At 34.1% G+C, this 25,937-nt stretch overlaps 1 protein-coding gene across 4 annotated transcripts in view; it reads left to right on the top strand.

Moving 5' to 3' along the window:
• LOC125062216 (tetratricopeptide repeat protein 39B) overlaps positions 1-25,384 on the top strand; it is a 70,224-nt gene extending 44,840 nt beyond the window's left edge. For 3 of the 4 annotated variants that reach the window (XM_047667981.1, XM_047667980.1, XM_047667978.1), the window contains 15 exons: positions 7,166-7,276; positions 9,082-9,110; positions 9,416-9,511; positions 9,766-9,940; positions 10,522-10,679; positions 14,140-14,308; positions 18,689-18,850; positions 18,922-19,085; positions 19,443-19,595; positions 19,935-20,121; positions 20,765-20,985; positions 21,967-22,086; positions 22,798-23,101; positions 23,305-23,400; positions 24,323-25,384. In XM_047667981.1, coding sequence (XP_047523937.1) covers positions 7,175-7,276; positions 9,082-9,110; positions 9,416-9,511; positions 9,766-9,940; positions 10,522-10,679; positions 14,140-14,308; positions 18,689-18,850; positions 18,922-19,085; positions 19,443-19,595; positions 19,935-20,121; positions 20,765-20,985; positions 21,967-22,086; positions 22,798-23,101; positions 23,305-23,400; positions 24,323-24,451 — 2,265 coding nt within the window. In that variant the 5' untranslated portion in view covers positions 7,166-7,174 and the 3' untranslated portion in view covers positions 24,452-25,384. The remainder of the gene's footprint in view (positions 1-7,165; positions 7,277-9,081; positions 9,111-9,415; positions 9,512-9,765; positions 9,941-10,521; positions 10,680-14,139; positions 14,309-18,688; positions 18,851-18,921; positions 19,086-19,442; positions 19,596-19,934; positions 20,122-20,764; positions 20,986-21,966; positions 22,087-22,797; positions 23,102-23,304; positions 23,401-24,322) is intronic. The other variant, XM_047667979.1, reaches the window with a different exon arrangement.
• Positions 25,385-25,937: the final 553 nt, after the last annotated feature.

Below are 25,937 nucleotides of genomic sequence, written 5' to 3'. Positions count from 1 at the left end.
ACAATAAATAGTTTTATGATATATAGATATATTATTCTACAGTGACGATAATCCTAACGATACATTTTTGTATGGACACTTGGTCGTATAGCACAGACGCATAAACTGAATCTTCCGATTAGTGGACAATTACAGCAAGAGACAACATTCTACATATTTCCATTAATGTATTAAAACATATTTTTATTTCTCGCAGGCCCCTATTATCACCTACTTATTGGTAGTGATTAATTAATAGATATTATAGCGGGCAGTGTTTTGAGTTTGCCAGAACACTATAATGAACACCAGTGTAAGATAAGCTCTGTGCAGATTAGATAACTTTGCACAACGATATCGGATGATACTTAGAGATTTAACACTAGAGCTAAGGACAACCTCGCATAATCGTGTTAATCGTCTCATTGTTAAGGCCATATATATCGTGAATTCAATAGGATTATGGTTTATTATATGTCAAACAGCAGGACAGTTGCAGAAAATCTATAGCTTATACTTGTTAATCGATTAACTTTTAAATTTATATTTTAATAAGACAAGATTACCAAGAAACTCGTTTAGAGATACTGCTGATAGGTGCATCATTAAATATGCACTGATATTTGTCAAGACTATGCAAAAAACGTCTCCCTAATAAAACTGATGTTTGGGTTTCATTGAGTCGCACTTTAAAGAAAAACTATTTTGACTATCTCACAATTAACCGTTAACAAGTAATCTTAATAATCGAATTATTGGATTAGAATGAGAAAATTATTTGATCCAATTTAAAAAAGGGAAATAACACATATCGTGTATCGTTCGAACGAATATATTTTTAAACAAGTGAAGTTCGTTCAAGCTTCTGTTAGTACCGCGACGATCAAAAATACTTTTCCGTAATTAAATTAATTGTTTGGATAAGTATTCGTTTTAAAGTTTTGTTTCTAATAGGCACAGACAGAGTTACCTTTGCGTTGATGTCACATTATTTGATACATATAATAGTGAATCACCAGTTAAGCACACTATTGAAACACCAGTGAAACACTAGTGAAGTACTACTGAAAGACACCAGTGAAACCTACAAATGAAATACACTAGTACAACACAACAATTAAACCAGTGAAATATATCAACACAAAGATATTATAATTTAGATCGAATTAGTATGCAACTATGATTCCGTAGGCGAATCTTGTATTACAAGTATTAGATATGCTTAAAATGTTGCGCAACGAATATTAAAAATAGATAGCCGTAGAGATACCTATGCAAATCCTTCTTTAAATGTCATGTGAATATAATGAATTATATATTTACCTTGTAAATATAGTATATTATGTGGAATGTGTAATTAAATGTATGAGACCAAACATTTCCAATGTTTAACAAAAGAGAGCATGTTGCAAGTAGCGCAACAAATACGCATTTATAGCAATTAGTGTAATCAAACTGTAAATCAATATGAGGTTGTTCATTAGCAGCGTAACCTATGATGAACTTACGGGTGTTGTTCTGTATCCTTTGTTGTTCGAATTTTATTGAACTCATTAATTAACGTTTTTACATCACTGGATTGTTTTAAAAGAGAATTCAATTCAACTAATTAATTAATATACAGGATATGAACATATTTTAAAATTCTTTGTTTTCCTGTAAGCTGTCGTACAAAGAAGAAAGCTCGCTTTGTAAATAGGTAAGCAATTTCACGAAAAAGAATTCCATTTTTAAACGCTTTTTCATTTATATCTTCACGCCTTTTACGCCACTTGCGACGCTCCTGACATCTCGCTTCATCCACTTTCACGACATTCACCATGCATGCTCGTCGGTGATGTACTTTTACCTTATCCCTTCTCCAGTACGTCCTGGATTTGGTATGTACTAAATCCCGACAAAATAGTATCTGGATAATATAAATGCCAAAAAAAATTAATCAGACAGAGACAGATCATCATGGCCTTTGTCGAGAGACAAGCTGATTTGTGATAATAGATAAAAATACCCTTGACTAGTACAGGTTTATTTTATTTTTTACTGTCCATACCGCGAGAGTGGAATCTATTAATACGTGCAACTAGTGACATCAAATCCATCTCTCAAGATACTTAGCAATGCTAATGCCTTTATAAGTATATCTTTAAAAACAGATTAAATTTAACCTTAACTTCTTTGTAAAAAGGGAAATAACGTCACGTCTGTGAATTGCTCAGAAAACAATGATTTAGAATAATATTAATATTAGGTTTTGTAATTGAATGCCTTGTGATTATATACTATAGATTAGACTCCTGATATTAAATATATCCTTTATGGTGCAATTTTATCGTTATAAGAAATTTAATCGAGTACGATGCGCCTTTGTCGTTCCTTTTTGAAAAGACGGAACACGGTTTAAGCTGAATCGTGTCTTCTGTTTAACTGACACAATGATTTTTTTTCCGACGAAGCCCCATCTGTAATCTTTCATTTTAATCGCTTCATTGGTTCACATTTTACATCTAAGTCCAATTTTAGTAGTAAAGTTTATTTGTGGAAGTCCTCTGTTCAACTTTCAATTCTGTAAATCCAGTGCCTTCAATCCGTGCCTAATCAATTTTTGTTTATGTTCCGCACATAGAAAGAAAAATACTTTTCTAAGTTTTCGAGTCAAATTGTTTCCCTTAAGCGGGCCATAGACGGACCGCATGTTGCAGTCAAGACCGACTGCAATATGCGGTTTGCTCAGGAACTGCTCGAGCGGTCCGTGTATTGCGGATATGAATTTAGTATGGAAACCGCAAATCGCCGTGCGGCGACCGCATATTGCAGTCGGTCTTGACTGCAACATGCGGACTGTCTATGGCCCGCTTTAACATAGGGCCCTTAATCTTATACTGCAGTTGAACTTCTTCTTCTTCTTGTCTTATTGACCTGTGACCGCCGACGGCATTGAAAGTGTCTGACCCAATACACCGTTTGCAAATACATTTTACGTTAATATTCTTGTCTTTGTATATGTTAAGGTGCATATCAGTTGTATTTGCTAATCTGATAAATAAAACGTGGGAGTCTGGATTGTTTATAGGTACGCGTCCCTCAGCCTCTACAACCTGGGTCGGATATCCGACAGACATCCGATATCATTAACAGAACATTAAATCTCTGATTTCAATAACAGATTAAATAATATAAATGGAGTTTAGATGTTTTTATTGTATGAGACGTCAAAATTGTGTTTTAAAGAGCTTGCTATATATTTTAGTTAGTGATTGACTCCAAATCATATATCCAGATTTTTAAATATCTACCTTGTACTATATAGTTGAACTATACATACAAAAACATTTTCTAGTATTAAATTTAAACCTTTATAATTCTCAGCTTATCACGATTGTAATATCCGTACTATTCTCTCGAATCACATCTATTAGTAGAAGTCATATTTAAATCTATAGAGACGTTTAGTTTAGTTGGGACGAAGTTGATTTCGACTGAAATCAAATTGGTTAAATGAGTCCATTGTCGTCCGGATATGAAAATTTTTGCGGCTATCACTTGAAAAGCACTTATCTTAAAATATTGTTTATAATAATATCCACAAATCTAAGACTAGATATTTTATTTTATGAACCAAAGTAATAGTTATTCATTCCAAGAGGTTGAATATTGCCCGCAAAAAGACCAGCTTAGCGGTAATTAATTGTATCTAGGCTCTTTACCAGTCTAGGATGGTATGAATCTGGAAATATATATAATATAAAAATATTAAATGCTATAAACATTATTATTATGACCTCTTTACAATTTAATATCTAAAAAGATTACAAAGTGGTAATTTTGTAATCTTTATTAATCCCCACGCAATATTGTCTAAAAAGTTTAACCGTGATTCGAGTGAAATAGACGTAGTTATAATTATAGAAAGCCCAGGTTACCGATTATATAATTTTTACGATGAGTAGGTACCATGAGATAGAAATTATTATTATTATTATACATGTGACTAATAACTTATTTAAATCTAGCCTAATTTACTCATTCCGGCCGAGCTTCGCTCGCCAAAACAGCCCGAGCTGATCTGTAAAGGCCCTTAAGGCCAACAGCGAGATTCCATTAAAAAAAATGTACTAATAAGGATATTTAACATAAGAAAGTGTTTATAACACTACCTACGGCCTCTAATAAATTGAAGACACTCTGTTCTTGTGTTCTATTTTTTTAAGGCTGGCCCGTGGTGTGAAGTTCTTGAATAGCCTCGACATTCATGTGATGGTGGAGCCTATGTTCGTGGGCTCCAGCTTAATTAAATAAAAACAGTTTTCTTTATTCTTTATGACCAGAGATACAAAACTAATTCACTAGTAGATACAACATATAATATAGGTACGATACATAAGATGTTTCCCAAGGAACAATAGAATGTCAAGATAAACACATAATCGTATTATAATTATATTATACAAGCTATCGCGTGTAAGAACAATACAATGTTTGGCATTTACTAACATCAGAAAATTTTAAATAAAATTCATAATATACGTACATTAGTCCACTGTTCAGAGCATCTAGACAGTTTAAAGAACAGCTCAAGGTGATAAAGGCAATTTTTCACTCGACTCTAAGTGCGACTAAGTAACCCATGCAACCTTCAAAAGGGCTATGCAAATTTTCATCACATGTGCAGAACGCACGAGGCAAGCATCTCTGCATTTATTTATCTGATCAGTGAACAAACACAATTTAACTCTGTTTTCATGAACGCTACGCTATAGTTAGACCAAATGAGTGGCAGTCTCGAAAATATTGATTAGAATTTCTCGGTTTCGGTATAACAAATAATTTCTGCTCTGATAGTATCCAGGTCGGATGTGGTTTCATTAATAAATGTGCATTTATTTAGAAAAGGACTTTGTTTGTTACCGGGTATTATATAACTTTTAAAAGCATTTATATCCCGCTTTATATCATTATTTATACAACTACTGCACATACGTCGCGTATGGAACTATTTAAATTAATGCTCGATCACGAAACTGAAAATGCATTCTAGCCTTCAAATCCAACATTTAGTAATGATATTTCTAAATCACTAAAGCTTAGTATAGCTTACATACGTTTGGCAAAATAATGGATGTAATTATAGAAAATTATATGTGAAAAACGAAACAGAAACTTACCCTTAACTGGGATTAAAATACGTGTTGTTCTTTTTGTACACGTTGTTTGTGAAGAAGTGCTTTAAAATAACGAAACATCGACATTGTTATTGTATATATGTATTATCCTCTTATCGCTATTATATTTAATAGGCTCATCAAAAGAAACAAATACTATTTGATAGGCCTTAATGAAGCTTAATTCTATAAACCGATTAATAATGAAATAACGAATCTACTAACAAATAAGCCATTCATTAAATGTTCAATACTGCTTAATAACATTCGGAAGACGGAAACTTGGCTGCGAAATGAGAATTTCAAGAGAATACTTAGTGTTGCTCATTATACCACTCAACCAATACTTATGAAGTAACATATTTCAATATAATTTAGCAAAGAGATATTTAAAAATAGTGAAGACAAATTATTTGTATATACATATTCCATGTCATTATTTATTTACAAGAAAAATAAAAAAATGTACTTAGACTAACTTTTACTAATTGAAACTGGCAAATTAGATTTAAATATAAAGCCTTTTTTTAATATTGTACCATTATTGACTTATTGGAATTGGGAAATTTATATTGTGTTAAATAATTTTTGGATCTATTGTTTCTTTGAAGCTGGAAATATAAATATTAATATGTTTCATTTATAAAATCTCTTTACAAAATTATGCATCTAAATCAATCGGCGCCTGCTAGGGCTTTGTAACTTGCCAAAGCCATCCTGGCTGAGTTTTCTTCCCTGTGATCTTCAGGAATCGGTTTTGCCTTTGCAAATTGAATTCAAAGAATACTGGCGCTGAAACTAATAGATTTTACAATTGAAAGTAACAACTGTAATACTATTATAATATTTATTTTATGTTGAAAATGTGGTATTTTAATAGGGATATTAACTACTTTCAAGATTGATAAAGCTGCAGCGATAATCTATCAGTTAAAATAACAGCATTATTTAATGAATTAAAGAATGAAAGTGAACTAGTTTAAATACAATCTGTTCAAATTATGTTTTTCGTGGGTCATGGGACGCGGTATATCTGCAAATTTGTGCTTATTTTTTAATTTTTATAATATACTCATGTGTTAGGCGAATTCCTAAGGTGCGATCTGCCTATTAAGTGACGATCATTTGTTTAAATTACAAGGACTAAATTTCTTCGACATCATTTGATTTGTATTAGGATACCATAGTTTTAAAATTACTCACAAGTGTTTAAGTACCACGCTCGCATATACTCGTATGATTTAGATAGCGTGAATGAAATCGCGGGGGCAGATATTTCAGAGTACATAGATGTTAGTGCTTTTAACTTTAATGATATCTTTTTTGATGTAATGGGAGGCAAACGGGCAGGAGGCTCATCTGATGTTAAGTGATACCGCCGCCCATGGACACTGACATTGCCAGAACTAACCGTAAAACTGAACGTCATTCGATATGTCAACACTCAGTATTCCCATGCTAGTTGAGGCGGAATTCGCGCAAACTTGTGTCTTAGGTTAAAATTGGACTAGATTTAATCTACCCCAAGTCCGAGACTCCAAGTAGCAGAGTTTCGACTTCAGACACAAGTTTGTTTCGGCTACAATTTTCAGTTTAATTAACATTCATTCTAACTAATGTATGTATTTAGAGAATTATTCACGCTAACCAATCCCTCAGGAAAATCTAACGCTTCATATTCTATATTGGAAAAAATATACTATATATAATATAAATACAGTCAAAACCGTTACGACGACATCGTTAAGAACAACATACCGGTTATATTGACCAAAATCAAAGGTCCCGGCTGAATTCTATTGTATTAGGTCCTTAATAACAACGTCATCGACTGTTACAACTATCGGTTTTTACGACCAAATATGAGTAGACCCTTCGATGTCGTTATAACAGATTTTGACGGAATATATCGTAGTCGAGGCTTAGTTAGTTAGATTTCTAAATAACTTATGAAACTAAGTTTAGTCCAAGTTTTATAAACATAGCAGAGCTTAGACCACTTTATTAATAAAGTTTTTCTCTTCAAGGGAGAGGCGATGGCGCTCCACGAGCCGCCGATGGCGTCGCCGGCTAGAGCATCTAGGCTTCAGCGACAAGCCCCTATTGTCGTTCAGGAAACTGACCTTGACGGTGAAATTGTAAGTTTATATATTTGTATTTTTGAGAAAAGAAAATACGTTTATCGACACAATTCCTATAGCGCTGGATGCAATACTATTAATTCTTAGTAGTTCTTCAAGTATGGGTGTTGTATGATTTGTGTTGTGTTGATAGCAATAGATAGAGGTTAACCGAGCGATGCCACCCTCCGGATGTAGAACATGGATTTTTCTATGAGAATGAACTCATGGCTAATATAATATAAATAATTTATATATTCTATATGGAGTATTAATATATTAATAGTGTTTTAACTGTTGTTGATTTATTTGATACATTTATTAATTATGGCTATAATTGGTTTGTAATATTATATTATTATGTATATAAACACACTAGCAGTTTATTAAGCTGATACGCGCGTATTTGGGGATTTGGAGAAATTATCTAACCTATTTAAAAAAAAATTGTGGGTGCACTAATCACACTTTTCGGAAACCTATTCTAGCCACTACTCGGTTTGGGAGAAAGTTCTTTAGGGAATTTGTGTTATGTGGAGTGGTCTTCAGTTTTAAAGAACTTCCCCTCAAATGTGTATTTTCACTTAAAATAAAGAGCTTCTCAATTCCTGGAATATTATAGTGGCCAGTGAGGATTTTATAGGTTTCAATGAAATTTCCCCTTATTTGTCTAGTTCCTATATCAGTAGGATCAAGTCCCTTTAGACGCTGAATATAAGGTTTGTTCTTAAGTGCTCAGACCAGTTTCGTAGCTTTTCTTAGAATTCTTTTAAGCATATTAATATCCTTTATGAAATAATATTTTATACGTTTTTGAAAGATATTTTACAACTAGTAAAATTATGTCAGTACACACATTTCACTGAGGGGTTCATCTAACCCACTTCATTTAACATTCTTGAAACTAAAACCTCTCACAAGGAAAAACAATAAAAAACAAGAAAACTTAACTATCTACCATATATTTATTCAATATAGAGAAATATTTATATTTTTTTTTATTTACTAAGCAATAATTACATTTAATAATATTAGCAGACGCGGAATATTGATGTGAAACATTATAGATGTTATAGACATTATAGACGCAAAACCGATTTCTGGCGTGACGACATGTCGCCACGCTATATGATGGTGTATATGTACAGTCTATATGCAGTAGTGTGTACGGTGTGTGTATTTCGAAGTCACTGATTAAACGAATTAAGTAGTCACGATTTGAAATAAATTCGTAAATTTTTGTATTTAATGAAAATAAATGTTTATTCAATAAATAGTCATCGTTATCTGAAAAAAAAATCGTAATATTTTATTTTATTACATATTTAGTTCCTATCACAATCTGTTCTTTTCTACATATTACTTTAACAAAATAATGTCGATGTTTCACATCTCACATCTGCCACGCATCCCGTGACGGCTCACATTTTTTTTAACTTAAACAGTGCTTTTACTTATAATAATTAAATTATAATTGTTAAGGGACAAATTAAACTTTCGTTATATCATAAAATGTATTACCACTATAAAACAATAAATATCCTTCAAAAGCATTTATACACATGACATCTAACTAATTTCAAAACAAATATTTGAAGCGTTTTCCAGGCATCCCGAAAGTCTATTGTTTAGTTCCGGGCATAGTTTCGGTCGACTTATTGCGCGTATATATTACGATATTAAATGAACTACACGAACATAATACAATAAGTTAAATTAAAACAAAATTTGATTTTAATGATATATTAATATTTACGCGTTGGTGACCACGGCGCAGTAGTCTACTGTAATTTGAATAGTTTTAATATGTTTTTTTGTTTCAGGAGGAATTCGAAGATGCACAGGAACCATCGTAAGCGTTTTTTTATTATTAAAAATGATAGGAATTTTCTAAATCTATTTTTTAAAGATTAATTTGGCCATTCCTTAGTTAATATTATTACTATATTGAACATACCTACAGAAGATGGAACGGGACCGAATTGAAGGCAAATAGACTCTGCGATTTAAGCTTGCTATTCCGTCGGAAAGCACGATTAATAAAATAAATACTAAAGTTGAATTAGTTTCTCTTCTTTTTTGTAAATTTGTAAATTTTTGTTCTATTAACGTTTTCCGATACATGCAAAACAAAGCTATAAACAAATATATTTTCAGTATGACACTAAAGAAGGCGCTAGCAGATTGCGAACAAGCTTTAGATAAATTCTTCTCTAATGACGTGAAAGCTGCTATGGACCTCATGAAGCCCTGGTGAGTTTCTGTGAAGGGATATGCGATATGCTTATGCAATGGATTTTCAAGGGATGGGAAGGGATTCCTTGAAAATCCATAATAAACTCGTGTTTTTTTTTATTCTTCGATAGTTTCTGAATACAATGTATAAATAAGTTTTTATTAAAGATTAAATTTTATTAATCTTTTAGCTTTAGCTTTATAAACTAAATTCATATGATAAACTTTTAAAGTAGTTGAGAAATAGACTTTATTGGTACCATTGTTTACAGGAGAAACTTGTCGCTGTACCACAGTCATGGGGCGGCAATATTTGAATTCATACCGGCGATGCTCACAATGGACCCACGCCAGGTTCAGTCAGCTCTAACCGCCACCCAGGAAACATTTGAACTATGTGACGGTCAACGAAGGGGCTACTCCATCGTTCAATCCATTCTGAAAAGGGTAAGGAACTTTTGTCTTGTATAAAATATATAATAATTATTTTTTATATATATAGGGGGCAAACGAGCCTGCGGGAAGTTTTTAGTGGGTGCGTTGCCGGCCTTTGAGAGAGGACTTTAATTACTACATATATAAATTTATGGGAAACCAATTTTCAAATGAGTTAAATTATAAGACCTCTAAATAATGCTATCAAACTGGACGAGACTTGCTATAGAGTTGTAAGTTCATGAATGAAGGGATTAGTTTGTAGAATCTTATTACCGTTTCAAAGGTCCATATTTCAAAAGGGAACGTTATTTCAATTCTGTCTTATTAGAGATTTCACCTTGATGTATAAAGTTACTACTGACTGTACCCTATCCCCCCTTGTGAATAAAGAAGGTAGATTCTGATGGAACAACGTTATATCTTGTAGCGAGAGGACGCTTTTAATACCTCGAATATGCTGTTGACCATTCATAATCAAAGGGAACCCGCCGTCACTTCTTCTTTCTGCATTCTTACTCCCTCATTCAAGAAGGATTGGTCATTTATAATTCAGCTTATTTCTTATTATTAAATTATTTGTGGTTCCTCAGCCCAATTATGGAATATACTCGGAAGCACAGGCGCATGCTGAATTAATTCGCGCAGAAGCACTGCTGGTACAGGCCTGCCTTCTTATAGTGGAAGGGGATGATTTTGGAGGCATATTACGTGCTACGTTACGCATAAAGAATTCGCATGATTCTTATAAGTAAGTATTCTATATAAATAGTATATCTTATAAAAAAAATCGGTTGTCTATAAAGTCGGTTTACTGACGATAGTTGAACGTGACAACGTCATCAGAAAATACTAATGGTTGCATTTTTCAAAAGAAAATTTTAATTTTATTTGTTTGATAGATATTTCGTAGCGATATAGAGAAGATATTTTGTAGGGATATAGAGAAGAAGGTAAAAGGAAATCACAATTGAATTGATCGAGTTTCATTTATTTGTACGCATAAATACAATTATGTCAATTTTTTTATATAACGAACGAACGCTGCCGAACGCGGAGGCCGATTCTGCCTCTTTATCGTTCGTTCCGCGCTCTCGCTTGCACTTCAAGCCTTAAATGGAACGCCTCAGAGCGAGGAAACGCCGTATATGTCATGTTTTTTCGTGCGTGCGGCCGGCTCCATCGAATTATAAGACGTTGTCACGTGAATATTTTTTAAAGTAGTCTTATCTGAATTTACAGTATTCAGTAGTATTAATAATAATAATAAATAGAAAATTAAAACAAATTTAAAAAGTTTTGAATCTGTGGCACCAAACCACTGTACTTTTAACGCTGGCAGGATTTCCTCGATGTATTGCGATACTTATTCGTTGAGCGAGTAAAGTACCAGCTCTTGGGGTACCGGAACTGTCTACAAACTTAAATCTTTTATTAGCGCCTGTGCACTTAAACCTCACCAAGAGTCTAAAGGGAATAAAATCAAAGTTGGACGAAAGACTTATAATTGAGCCTTTTATTATTTTCCGCCTGCTCTGCGGCCGCGCTAGCAGTTTCATCTGTAATATATAGACTTCGTGTGCTAAATTTTGTATGTATGTTTGAAATACTTTTGTTTCTATTCAGGGAACAAGTCTTTCATAAGATCAGCTCAATCGTTTTTAGATAAGCGTTCACAGTTCTGGCAATTTAATTAAATTTTTCATAATAAATTGTCCATTAATGTCAGATAATTTAATTAACTTATTTGCTCGAAAGACTCTGAAGTGACATTAATATGATTGTAACCCCTTGAATTAATAAAGCCGCAAAATTAATTCCCTACATTTTACTGTTGGACGGTGCATTAAACGACCCTTTGAGTAGTTCCGATTATAATTTGCGCGTGTCTCGGAAAATGATTTCAGTGCATACTCGTGTACACGGACGGATATAGGGGCCTGAACTGTATCACAAATATTGAACAAATTATGTTTGTGGATATGTGCAGACTGTATAAAACTGAAACCGTTGTTCTAGTACATTGTATAAACATAGACTTGTGTGGTTTTCATTAATAAACTTTGATTGTGTTCCTCATCCACTATTGTTCGTGTCACCATGACAGCGGAGACAAATGATAGGATAGTTCTGCCAAGTAATGGATATGCAGTTTTGAAGTTTAGATTTTAATCTCATTCGTATAATAGTGTCTGAGATATGATCAAAATGATACTAGGAATACAGAACGGCACTTTTTTAATACGCTTCACATTATTCACAGGAAGAGAAAATTTAGTTTGCGTTTAGTTCTAGCTATGTTATATTTGTGTAAGTTTTACTGCAGCCTTACATCTGCTAAAGGCCATTTTAATAACGGGCTGTGCAAAACACGGTGTTCTTGAAAAGTCCTTGATATTAAAATTGCAATGAAAGTCTAATTTATTTATATAGTTTTCCGTTTTTCGTTTCGCCTTAATAAGATTTTACTTAACCTACCTTTTTAGTGGCTACATACTAACATATGGTACATTTGCTATGCTATTGAGACTGTTCGCTTTTCGGGAATATACCTAAGTACTGAATAAAACTATTTTTTTTAAAGTTTTATATTGTTAATTTTTAATCAAATATACAGTATTTACAATTTTCTTAACCTACATAGTAATAATAAAATAATTAAAAAATTAATAAAAAGAAAAGTAAAACTAATTTATAAAGTTTGGTCTCTTGGCACCTGTAATGCTGGCATCATTTCATCGCTGTACTGCAATACTTATTCGTTGACCGAGGAAAATAGTATACATTTCTTTTTTACATTATAGTTTTTAAATTTTTCTGTCCATAAAAACCTACCTGAGTGTTCAAGGGATAAATAAAAAAAAATCTAATTTGTCCAGCCGTCGTCGAGTTTTGCGCTTAGCAACATGTTTTGCAATTTGATTTCAAGGGTTCATTGACCTTTGTATTTCAATCACTTTTAATTTCCTACTTTATTGCATAAGTAACAGTTATTTATTAATGAACGACTCTGTACGGCTGTCGGGACTTTGTCCCAATAATAATAATGATGAGTTTTTGTTCCGTGCGGTCCCAAGGATGCGACTTCAAAGCAACGGATATTGACATAACTGCATCGATCTTGCATACAAAAGGGTAATTGAAAGTTACCGAGTAATGGCGCAGGTCCTTGCAACATTGATAAGCTTTGGTCAATGTGGTTAATATACTTGTTATTATCATGTACTCTGACATTTTCCAATTACATTTCGTATCGTAGTTTTATAGATTAATTATATTATGGGTTTTTTTTAATAATTAATAAATCGAACATATTAAATTGCTATTGATAATAATTTGTAAACACAGGGGATTTAGATACTTAGTTTTGGGGATGGATGGTCCAACAGTTCCTTCCACCTAAAGGTAGCATCTTTGTGGCTAGGATCGAGAGGTTCTATAATATATCCTTAGCGGCCTTAATAACATTAACGCTTTTCAGGGTTGATATCATCGCAGTGATTTGTAGGTCAAATATACGAAATATTTGACTATGTTCAACTGAACGTTTGGAACGTGATACGCTGTTTTTTGTATACATTTTTCGTTACAATGGTAAAAAAATATGGTATTTTTAAGTCGGACTAATATTGTAAATGTTAAATATGTAGTACCAGAATCGAAATATCATTTATTTCAAGTAAATTTCGTATACCTTAGAACAGTGTGTTCAAAAACGTTTCGATGTTTTTCATTACGTGTTTTAAAAATTTGCTTAGGTACTGTGTTTCATTAACAACTTCCTCGTGATACAAAAACATATAATTTAAGTTGTTTAAGTGAACAATACAATCTTTAGTTTTATAACAAATTATGTTACATGGGCATAATTTATTGCCAGTACTTCTCTTCCGTACTACGCCTTTGATTTGAGACCTAGAAAATGTAAAATTGGAAGCATTTCATATATATTTATTTATTGACGTTCATAAGTGTACATTTTGTTACTCGTATATATGAAAAAATGATTTTTGAATTTTAATGAACAGAAAAGGTCGTTAGAACGTCAAACGATGTTTCTTCCGTATATAAATGATTACAATAGAAACACGGTTTTATCATATCTGTATTCCACGTTATAAGTGAATCATCTGTTGAGGAATCGTATTTTTGCGGCAAGCTTTATTACCTTTTTTATGCCAGGAATAATTTAATATGTGTAAAATTTGCAGGCATTGCTTGAAAATTTTGAGCAAGAAAAGAACTTGGGACGATGAGAAGTCACGAGAACACTTCGAGAGCGGAGTTCGAATGGGCGTCGCAACCTTTAATGTCATGATATCCATGTTGCCGCCCAAACTCATCGCCTTACTCGAGTTCGTTGGCTTCTCAGGAGACAAGGTATGGTACTAAGACAAAAGCACTCAGTCATATGTAAATTTTGTTTATAGCGGCGAAAGTTCTTGCATCCCAGATATACATTGTTGTGAATGTCCTGTTTCCATGCGTTTGTTTACAAGAAAAATCCAATCATTTTTGGGATTCGCCTAAAGCAATATTGCTATAATATATATAATAGAATACTGAAGGTTTTTAGTGTATACTCAGATGCACAGGAACAGTGTTGGCCTAGTGGCTTCAGCGTGCGACTCTCATCCCTGAGGTCGAAGGTTTGATACCAGCTGTGCACCACTGGACTTTCTATGTGCCAGTCGCTCGAACGGTGAAGGAAAATATCGTTAGGAAACCGTATTGCGTTGGACCAAAAAGTCGACGGCGTGTGTCAGGCACAGGAGGCCGATCACCTACATGCCTATTAGACAAATGATCATGAAACATATATAGACACCTTTATAGGTTGTAGCGCCACTGATTTATTTATTTTTATATAATCAGGCACACAGGAGCATAAATAGATTAGTTTGAACTATTTCTTATTTTATTGAAGCGCCCGACCATCTGATGTATTAAAATACAACCATTGTTGATCAAAGTGTAAATTTAATAAGACAATTGTGAATTCTGAAAATGAGTTGATTTAACTGTAAAAGAAATTACCATTGCGCTTCGATATAACGAGAAAGTTATGGCTTATGAATATAATTTATTACAGAGAAAAATATCGAGTTAAATAATAAAGTTCGTAATAAGTTCAGAAATTATTAAATAAGCTAGACTTGCATATTCAATGTGTGCTCATTGCGTGGCGACTCTGACTTTTATGTTTAATTCATATTTTGTTCAAGTTGATCTGCCTGTTTTGAATCTAAAACAAGATTTCCTCGCAATGTTTTCTTTCATAGTGCAAGTAAATTGCGAACATAATTGGTACATCCTACATCAAGGCACGAGGCTCGCTGCTTATTATATAATATACTAGCAGACTCGGCCAAGCGTTGCTGTGGTTAAGTTTTTTGTTATATTACATAGTAGTAAACTATTTATCTATTTACAAGGGAAACGGTAGAAGAACACCAGTCATGGGGACCACTCTCGTTATGCCATTTATTTGTAGCTTATGTGAAACGTTGATACTTTCCACACAGCGCCATCAAGTAATCAACAAATAATTTGCAATAAAATGATATTGCGGGTGTAAATTAAGATGTAAGCTGTCCTATCTTTTAAGTTAGATCAAACTGCACACGGTGTGCAAATTTTATTGAAATCGGTTAAGTAGTTTAGGAGTCCATTACGGACAAACAACATGACGCGTAATTTATATATATTAAGATAAAAAACTAGAGTAAAACAACTTCCGTGATATACACTCAAAATTAATCACTATATTAATTTGTGATTGTCGTCTATCTTTGACTGCATATCTCTTGATTAATCTCCTATTAGCTTGCCGGTGTTTAGGCTACCCACATCGGTCAATAGGTTTCATGAGACTATACTCTCTTGTCTATTGGAACATATATATTATGGCGTTTGTAATTTCCTTAACTAAATGTATTAATACAGATTTTACGGTAAAAAAAATTAGCAGGTATACTCGTACAATCAGAGATGTATAAGTAAATTTTAAATTTTCTTAGCGAATTACAATGAAAAGATTCTTAGGTTATTATAAAAACTGGATAGGGATACTTTCACTTCACTGGGCTCATCAATTATTTAGTTGGACTTCTGCAGGCATTTCCAGTGAATAATTACTTCTGCAGACTTTGTGTAATACATAAACTATTTGGCCGTACCTTTGCTAGAACATTAAGATACCACTACAGCGATATGCTTACAACAAACTTCAGTACGCAACAACATATTGAATCTGTGTTGGCGTTTTGTTCACATAATAATGTTTATGTAACATTATTATGGAACAAAACGAAGTACAGTTTCATACAACATAGATGGTTATAAAACTGAAATAGTTTTGTTTTTATTTATAATTAGATTATTTTTATGACCGTACCGTTGACCTGGTGGTTTCATGGGTATTATCCGTGAGATCGCAGGTTCGAACCAAAGCACTAATGGACTGCCTATTAACACTCGTACGGTTAGTAAAAATATAGTGATGAAACCGACATGCCTTAGACTCAAGCGGTTTGTCAGGCTCAGAAGGCTGATCACCTACATGCCTATTAGAAACAAATGATTACGAAACATAGAAATTCAGGTTAAAAAGGAGTGGCGACATTGGTTTTTCACAATCGATTCAATGAATTCTTTAAATCGCAATCACTCAAATATTTTTTCCAACCATGAAAATGAAAGAGAGAAATGTCAGAATGTCTATCATTGTCTATTGAAGTATTTCAAGAACAGTCTCAGGAATAATTTTTCAAAGATTTTTTAATTCATATAAAATTACCTGAATGTCAACTAAGTAAGATGTTGAAATTTTAAACGACAGACAAATGACGGCGCGTTCCGCTTGATCTCTGTATTTCTACAATACAGTGGACACGTCAGGAACTAGCCTACATACTGAACGCCAACATATAAATCTGTACATCTCTTTCAAACCAGCACATTTGTAGATTCGAGTTTCCATATTTTATCCCGCGTTCTAGGAATATGACCTGACCAATTCGAATTATTATAAATAAAGATACCTTTTTAATTAATTAAGAAATTACATGAAGATAAGATATGTTGTTAGATACATTTATTGTTACATCGTTTCAAAGGTAATATAATGTTACTTAGGGTCTACATCTATTGTAAAGGCGTATTGTAGTGTATATCTCAATGGTAAAGGCGTATTTGAAATGCTGGAAGCATTGAGTTATTGAGTTTTTTCGTGACACAAATCTTTTCTCTGTGTTATATATTCTGTAACTATTCGACATCTATCGCCCGAACTTTGGTATATAGGAACCGGACGTCATATTATGATATAGTAAGTTTACATACTCGATTTGTGCTATTTTCAATATACGGGCAGTCCCCGTACTTACGGCATGTTAGGTTCTCGAAATACGCGACGTAAGCCGCGACATATTTTTTCGTATTTCCGTATTTCGTAGGTTCCACACGGACTCGAAATTAAAAAAAAACTGCATTTGTAACAAAGGATATACATTCTTTATTATCAAAAGTAAGTTCTTAAAATAATTATATATGCACTTATGAAATTGCTAGTTATTTTTGGTATTTGTGTGTTATTAATTTTAATAATAATTATAAAACTTTAATATGTACTTAACTTTTGGCTTAAAGAAACTATCAATTCTAGATTGCTTCGCTCATCATACAGATAGCAAGAAGCAAGCTGCAAAATTTACTTGATAGGCTGCACAAATTTTGTTATTAAAACGTTGAAACTTCTCTCAAAATTAGGATCAATTTCTTAAAAAAATTTCATGGCATTCTCCAAATTTACACAAGTCAAGTGAATTGCCCTATGCCGGAAATCGAAACAAATGACGTTTGCTTGAGGAATAGTGTCAAAACATTGTTCGACGTAACTTGAAACGACGTAAGTCGAGGACTGCCTGTACTTACTTTTAAAAATGTTGAATACGCGCTTGATATTGGAAGTACAATTTTTTTTTAATTATTACCATTTCTTGACGGCAATATCGGAGTTTGCTGCTATTTTTATTGCATATCATCAACTTTGTTAGAAGATAAAATTCATAAAGTGGACAATCATAGTTTAATTTTGAATTTTGTGTATACGCAATATGTCCCGTTATCGTCGGTTAATATTATTTTGATTTACTTAATAAGCAATACATATAAATTATTGATTTATTAAATTCTTATAGGTAGATTTTAATAGATGGTCACATACTTTTTTATTCGATGAGGAACACTTGCAGTAAATTTCCTGGGAAGGCAATAAATAATTATTTTATTTAACTGTGGAATTATGGAATCTAGGCACTTGTAAAATTTGTTATATCATATAATAACAGGACAAGTTTGGGTAAAATCTAGTTGTTCAAATTTGACCCTATTCCTCTTGACGGATTGATTTGTAATTTCTACCCCTTCCTCACCTCTTCTACACCTTTCGTTCTATTGACAATATAAATTAATAAATCCAAGATGGCCGCCGCCACAAAATGGAGGATCACATATTTTTCCATTACTTCCTCAATATGGGAATGGGTGTGATTAGCAAAAAAATGATGAATGAAAATCCAAGATGGCCGCCAATAAAGTAACAGGTTTTACTTTCCTATCCCTTCAACTTTTTCTGACATTTACTTGCCTGGTGTATAAGTTATGAAAAATAAAACCTATTAACTTGGAAATAAAAAAAAACGTATTTTTTTTTAAATAAACAGTTTTAACATTTAACTTAAAAAAAAATACTTACAGGAGCACGGCCTTCGAGAATTGCTCATTGGAGCTAATAACCCAGGCCTCCGCTCCGTGTTATGCGTCCTGGCTCTACTTATGCACAACCTAGTTATTGGCCAGTTCGCTGCCATCCCTCCAGACTACGAGCTTGCCCGGAAACTTATCGACGAGAACCTCGCGGTTGGTACCTTTTTTTATGGAAAGAGATTAAGACTTTATTTTGTGCAGAATTTATAAAGAATATATTTCAGAAGTACCCGGACAGCGCGTGGTTCCTAATGTTCAAAGCCCGCCTTGAGCTGTTATTAGGTAAACCCGCGGAAGCTGTTGAAACCTACGAAAAGGCAGCTAAAGCCAAAGGTCTATGGCCCCAACTCATACATCTAGCATATTGGGAGATTATGTGGGCTCACGCGTAAGTACAACATGTGCAATGTGCATCTAATACTTGTATAATTTCGGACCGGTCAACTAACGTTGAAACTAGGCTTTGATTTTATACCATGAATCATTTTTGTTGGGATTGATTGACTTTTATGAAATTTGTATTTTTACAGAGGTTTTAAAAATCACATTGACTGACCGAATTGCGTCACCTGATAACGTTGCTCTACTTTTAGTTGGTTCAGTGTATAAAATATCAGAACACTTTTTAAATAACTTGTTTAATTGTAAAGTAATGTGTTTCTTTATAATATTTATAGAAACCCAAGGCTTTTTTCAGTGTCTTTTTTCGGTTTTGTACTAACACGTGTTTTTTCTATCTACATAGTATGATGGGAGAGTGGGAGAAATGTGCACTTTTTGCTTCCCGTCTCCTCGAAGAAAGTGTATGGTCGCGCACAATATATGCATACGTGCTTCTCGCCGCATCCCTTCAAAAGGAAACTCCACCTGAAAAAGCTTGGATTGACCAGCTCATACAGTCAGTATATTCTTCATCAGAGTTAAATTTTTTATTGTGCAATATAATCTGGCATAAGAATTGAGTTTTGGGGACTTGATGTGCTCATCAGAATCACATTGAATCAGAACAATTAACTTGTATGTATGTATTAATAATATTCTCACACTCAACTTGGTTTTCTGAACTTGAACAAATCTAAAGTTCCTTATAAAATTTGAAGCAACTGCACTGTTGAAAATTACTCAAGTTTTTCAACTAAAACTTTCCAACAAGTTTTACAGACAAGTCCACGCACTTTTGGAATGTCCCAGTACATTGTTAAATGGGACCGGTTGACATTATATGATTGTTGTTCAGATCAGCATCAAACTACAAGCAACGGATCCTAGGTAGATCAGTGCCGATGGAGAAATTCGCTTTACGCCGTTGTGAGAGATTGCGCGCGCGAGGCGTACTAGTACTGCCTGGTATCGAGTTGCTCTGCCTTTGGAATATGTTTCCCGCTATTGCGAAGGACCAAAAGATGGCCGACAAATTCCTTAAGGTATTTATACAAAAAGTCGATGCATTACTTTACGTGATAACGTCATATGAAAACATTGATGAAAAATTTTATGCCTTTATGAATTGAAAATTATTATTTTGTATAATACAAAGGAGTTTTCGTTTAAATTTTTTTCGGTAAATTAACTATTAATTTGAACTCGTTAATACAAATTTATTTTTGTAATAATCAAAGAACAAATATTTGAAATTATATCGCTAATCAAACTTTTAAAATGCAAGAATTCTTTACTTTTTTGCTGCAATTGTTGTTGTACAAAGGAATTCATATTAACTTCACTTTATAAACAGTTGACAAAACAGTTCACGTATAGGTTGAGCGCTGCCGCTGTCTTTATTTTACTCGGACTCGATAACGTGAAAGAGAGATAAATGCGTCATAAGCCTATCTCTTGTTCCGCGCTCTAGCTTGCACGCTCTGCTCAGGCGGAACGTGACAATGAGTCAGGTTTTTCTGTGAGTGCAGCCGGCGTCCATCGATTTGTATAACGTTCTCACGTCAGAAAATTCCAAATAATAATTGTCAAAATGTTGATCCGATATATAAAAAAGCAATTAAAGCATTTATCACGCTCTTAAGACCTTTTGGCCTCTTAATTAAGCAAGAAAATATCTAATCACAGATCATCGAGGACGAATACAACATGATAGAGAAGATATTCCTTGACTACATAAAGAAAGTAAAGGAGCGGAAAGCAAGCGCCAAGAAAACGGGGGAAGAGAATGACGAGAAATTGAAGTATGACGCTGATGACTTCAACCTGTGTCGGTACATGCGAGGATCAATGCTTCACGCTATGGGCTTCCCACGACTTGCTCTTGAGTACTTGGAGGCTATTATTCAGTAAGTCTAAAGTCCTTAAAAAGTATTTGTTATCTCTGATTTTGTAGGTTTATTGTGATTCATTCCTGGACAAAGATTTCGCGACGAATTTCAGTTTTACATTTCTAAGCCCTTGATTTGAGAATTGTCAGCAACACCTAGCTAATTAAATGATATTTCACAGTACCTCAGGGTGCTTTACATAATAAAGGATTTAATTTAAAACCACTAGCCGAACCAAATAAAAATAAATAAATGTGAAATAATTAAGTGTTAATTGCTATGAAGCTAAGAGGCTCTTGATGTAAGTCTGATAGTATGGGCATGGGACGTTGCTGCGTCAGTTTAACTATTTTTTCTTAGTTTTTGCTAAAGCTGAGTACCCGGAAGGTTATTAACTTGCGATATGAGTCAACTAGCTGTACCGTTAGCAACCGAAATGCGCGCGAAGTTGTTTTGTTTTTTATTTGAGATCGAGTTTCAAGGGATACTTTTAATTTAACACTTGTGATGAATAGGGAATTTATTTGGTTTATAATAACTTCGCGCTTAATTAATTATTTTTGAACAAAATAGACATCTATAGAAAAGGCGGGTTTATCCTAAGGTAAGACGTTTAGGTGTATTTTATGGTACGAGTGGTGGTGGTAAGAGCAGTGTTGGCCTAGTGGCTTTAGAGTACAACTCACATTCTTGAGGTCGTGGGTTCGATTCCCGGCTGTACGCCAATGGACTTTCTATGTGCGCATCCATTCGCTGGTACGGTGAAGGAAAGCATTATGAAACGGCTTTGACCCAAAAAGTCGACGACGTGTGTTGGGGTACCGAAGGCTGATCACCTACTTGCCTATTAGACAAATGATCATGAAACAGATACAGAAATTTGAGGCCCAGACCTAAAAAGGTTATAGCGCTACTGATTAATTAATTAATTGTATACTATATAGCTTGATATTGAAGAGAGGTTTCTCAAATCTCGTTTACGTTTATTTAATTTTCCAGCGACAAGGAGAAAATTAAGGAGAACACTCATCTTATACCGTACTCGATGGTAGAAATGGCGTCTTGTCGCTACAGTCTTGGAGACCCCTACATGGCTTTAGACATTCTAGCCGAGGCGAGGTAAGTACAGAATAAGTTTTAATTATTTGAGGTATAGTGGGTAACAAAGGAGCAGCTGTCCCAGGCTTTAGTGGTAGTGGGCTGGACCGCTGGCTGTGACTTGTGTAATTACCGTGATAATACAGGACATAGAACCAAATATGTTGATGACGTCTGTAAGGCTGAAAATTTAATCAGTAATCTAAGGCCCAGATCTCAAATGTCATTGTCGATAAGTATATATCCTCCGTCAGAATAACTTCGTGATCGCGTCTCAGGGTATAACGTTATATATATGCATACAACCTAATCTACACTAGGTTTAAAGAAGCTTATTCTCATTAAATACATACATTTCCCTTTCATGAGAACAAAAAAACATTGAATACATAAAAAGTAAGATAAAGACTTCACTCTTCTCTCTCTCTTATCTATCTGTTCCTACAGATTGAAATATATCTATTTAATCGGTTCTATTGTTTCCTAGATCGCTATAATTAGTAATTGTATGTAAAAAAATTCAAAGAGAATTTAATGAAATGAATATAGCGGTATAATCAAAAGAATAAGAGTTTTGCTCTCTTTTGATAAACGAAAGCGGTAACAAATTCGTAAACAATTAAATAACTCGCTATAGCGAGCGACGTAGGCAGACGCATGCTTCATGCATGGCTTCACGGCAACTTTGCTATCCCACTATTACATGTGACTCAACTTCAATATATTCTCTAGGAAAAAATCTGGGTACCCCCTCGAGTCGAGATTGCAGTTCCGCATCCACGCAAAAACGGAAATGATTCGGCATAAGCTAGAGCCAAGACAAACAAACGCAGCTACAAACGCAACAGCGCGAACAAAACTCGACACGCCCTATACTTTGGGAACACAAGAATATTTTGTGAGGAGCACTCCACCTCTGCCCGTCCCTAAGGAAGAGGATGAAGGAGATGATAAGGGGAAGAAGAAAGATAAGGGAAAGGGTAAAGACAAAGGGAAGGGTAAAGACAAGGGGAAGGGTAAAGACAAGGATAAGAAGGTGTGTATGGTGCACCAAATGCTAAAATTGCAAGTGTTTTACATTAAATTAAACTGTCTATCATTTCGCTAAAGTTCCGGGTACGATATTTTTTTTATTGTCTTCAGTCATTCAAAAGTTTAGCACTTGCATTATTTAATCAAAATTTAATCTTGCTGGATTTAAACTTATTTTAGTTAGGTAAATACCCTTTTTATTTTAAGGACAAGAAAGGAGACAAAAAGGAATCGGTAAAAACTGTTAGAATAGCTGACACCATCGTGAATATCGATGGTGACGTTAGCGTCCTACCTCGCTCGGTAAGTGGTTTTGTCGAAATAAGTTTATCATATAAGAACAGAGTTGGATGAAGTGTGTGTGAAAGGGACGAACATTGTGATTTTTGTGTCTAAATACCTAATTAAGCTACGAAATGTGGCTGACATAAAGATCTACTTGCCTATAAAATTGAATAACAAGAAAAGATGCAATTTGGCCATAACTCATGTAGGGTTGCCCACTCGATTCTAATTTTAACATTCACTTAGAGTTATCATTTTATCACAAGGGGAGGGTAGATTAAGAAGATAAGTGTTGACTCAAGCATAGAAGTAAATTTTCAGTAACTTTTTAATTCATATTTTTATTATTTCCAAAAAGTTTCTTGTACCACAATTCTGGGGTAGATTCTTTCCGAAAACGAAAATTTAGAAAAACATCTTTCGATCTTATAAATAAAGGACCTTGGGCACTACTCTACGCATTATCTTTACATGTAAAAATAATGGTGTAACGTGCGACCGTAGTTTTGAGGTAATACTAAAAATTTATATTTTTTAAACTCCTTAGATATATATAAAAAATAAGTTTGAATGTTTATATTAAGGCAATACACGCTATTACAATTTGTAAATATGGCAGCCCTGGACGGACAAGATCCGTATAGGTGGGGCCGAGGGAGGAGCGTCGAATTCCAGCGATACACACATATTGTTACCAGGGTGTATCGGGTTATCGTGGTCAATTCAAAGCGTGAACTTTGTTAATTGGCTGGCTGATTCTTATAAGTTCATACCTGCAATCTATGTTTTGTGAATTATTTAATCTGATAAAGAATCACTTCTCTTGTTTGATTAGGTTTGGTGTATTTTACTGTTGCTTATTCTTAGGATCGTTCTAAACGAGTTTAAATATTGCTATTTCTTATTATATGAAGCCAATTTAAAATTATATGAATTTAAGGCATCGCCGGTGGCTGGCACGTCCAAAATGGATACGATGATAACAACCGAGGGTGTGGTGGTAGTCCAGCCCCGATCTGGAGACGTGCCTCTGAGCATGGCACCTCCGAAGGGCGATCGCAGCAAATGACGAACACCCTCATGCGCGGACGCCGCGTACAGCCGGTCAAACTTTAAAATCTGGCGTTATTTCATCTGCCCAGCTTTTCTACCAGCTACTGAAATCCCGCACGAGCAATTCGATTAAGCAAGTATCGACCGTCTAAAATTGATTACAAAAAGGAAATACGCGTGCTAATTCTGATAGGACTTGTAGATATTTTGTGAATTTTTAAACTGAAAAAATCAGTTGTTGAAATGTGATAAAGGAGTTGGTTTGAATTAGCACGTGACGCCTCTGACCACTTGACAATTTACAAATGGAGATGACTTGAGAGCGAAAGCGTCGTCTGTCGTTTCGCTCTCAAAGTCGTTGAGCAACAAAATTACAAAAACTTCTAACAAAATTATATGTTACATAACATGTTACCTACTTAATAAATATTTTGTATTTATATTGTAAAGATCAAAATTTTATAAAGAAATATATATTGAATATATGTTTTGGATGTGAAGGTTTGATGAAGTTTTGATAAAATTGTAATTGTATCGAAGTTTTACTTCCGTTTACGGTAAGAATACAAATCTTGCATTTTGACCTTTCAAAGGTGTATTGAACGCTATAAAATGTCGTATGTCAACGAAAAATTGTTAGGGTGCGTACATCTGGCGAATATGCCGCGAATGTGCAGCTCGCAAGCAGTTTGCGAGCTCCGCGCGTGCATTAGTGTTCGTGCGCCGCACCTGCGCCGCCTACGCGCACTTCACAACCTTCAACCTAAGCGCAGTATGCGCTTAGCGCGCGGGCTCACAGTGGTCTGAAATCTCAAAAATCTGGCCAAAAGTAGAAAAAAATTATTTTTTTCTAGGGACTTTTAATGGTTGGAATACTTGTAGTGTGTATTATGAACGTTATAAAAGGGGAATCATCCCTACCTAGCTTGGGAAATTATTCCGTTCGTGAGACACGTGTAGATTCGCGAAAAGTTATCAAATTTGGATTCTGCAAAATGGATTCTTTTCCAGAAAGTACGTATAATTCAAATGTCTCGCTCGAAATTATTATAAACAATGTATGAAATAGTAATTTATTAATGAAAACAGTGGTATTTCCCTTGGTCACATTCTAAAAAGTCCTGTTAAAAAAGCAATATGTCAAAACTCTTGTCGAATCTGGCTCTTAAACCGGGTGGAAATTGTTGCTTAGACATTTCATCAGAACATATCCAAAAATTAGCTGCAACTAGGTGCGACTTCGGTTTCGGTTATAATTTTTATATATCACTTTCGCGACCCCGAAAACCACCGAGTCCAGACTTTTACCCGAATCAAACACGTTTTCGTCGAAACTTTTTAGCGTATTTAATCCTCCATTTTGTTTTACTAAATTTTGACTTTAAATTCGTGGTTAGCAACCCCAAAAATCCCCGAGTCCATACTTTCACCCGAATTAAACACGTTTCTTAAGATATTTTTTTCCGTTTTTTATCCGCCATTTTGTTTTTCTAAATTTTGAA

Source organism: Pieris napi, chromosome Z, assembly GCF_905475465.1.
Source record: "Pieris napi chromosome Z, ilPieNapi1.2, whole genome shotgun sequence".
Lineage (NCBI taxonomy): Eukaryota > Metazoa > Arthropoda > Insecta > Lepidoptera > Pieridae > Pieris > Pieris napi.
Note: the sequence above shows the minus strand (reverse complement) of the source record. Positions and strands in the feature narration are given on the sequence as shown.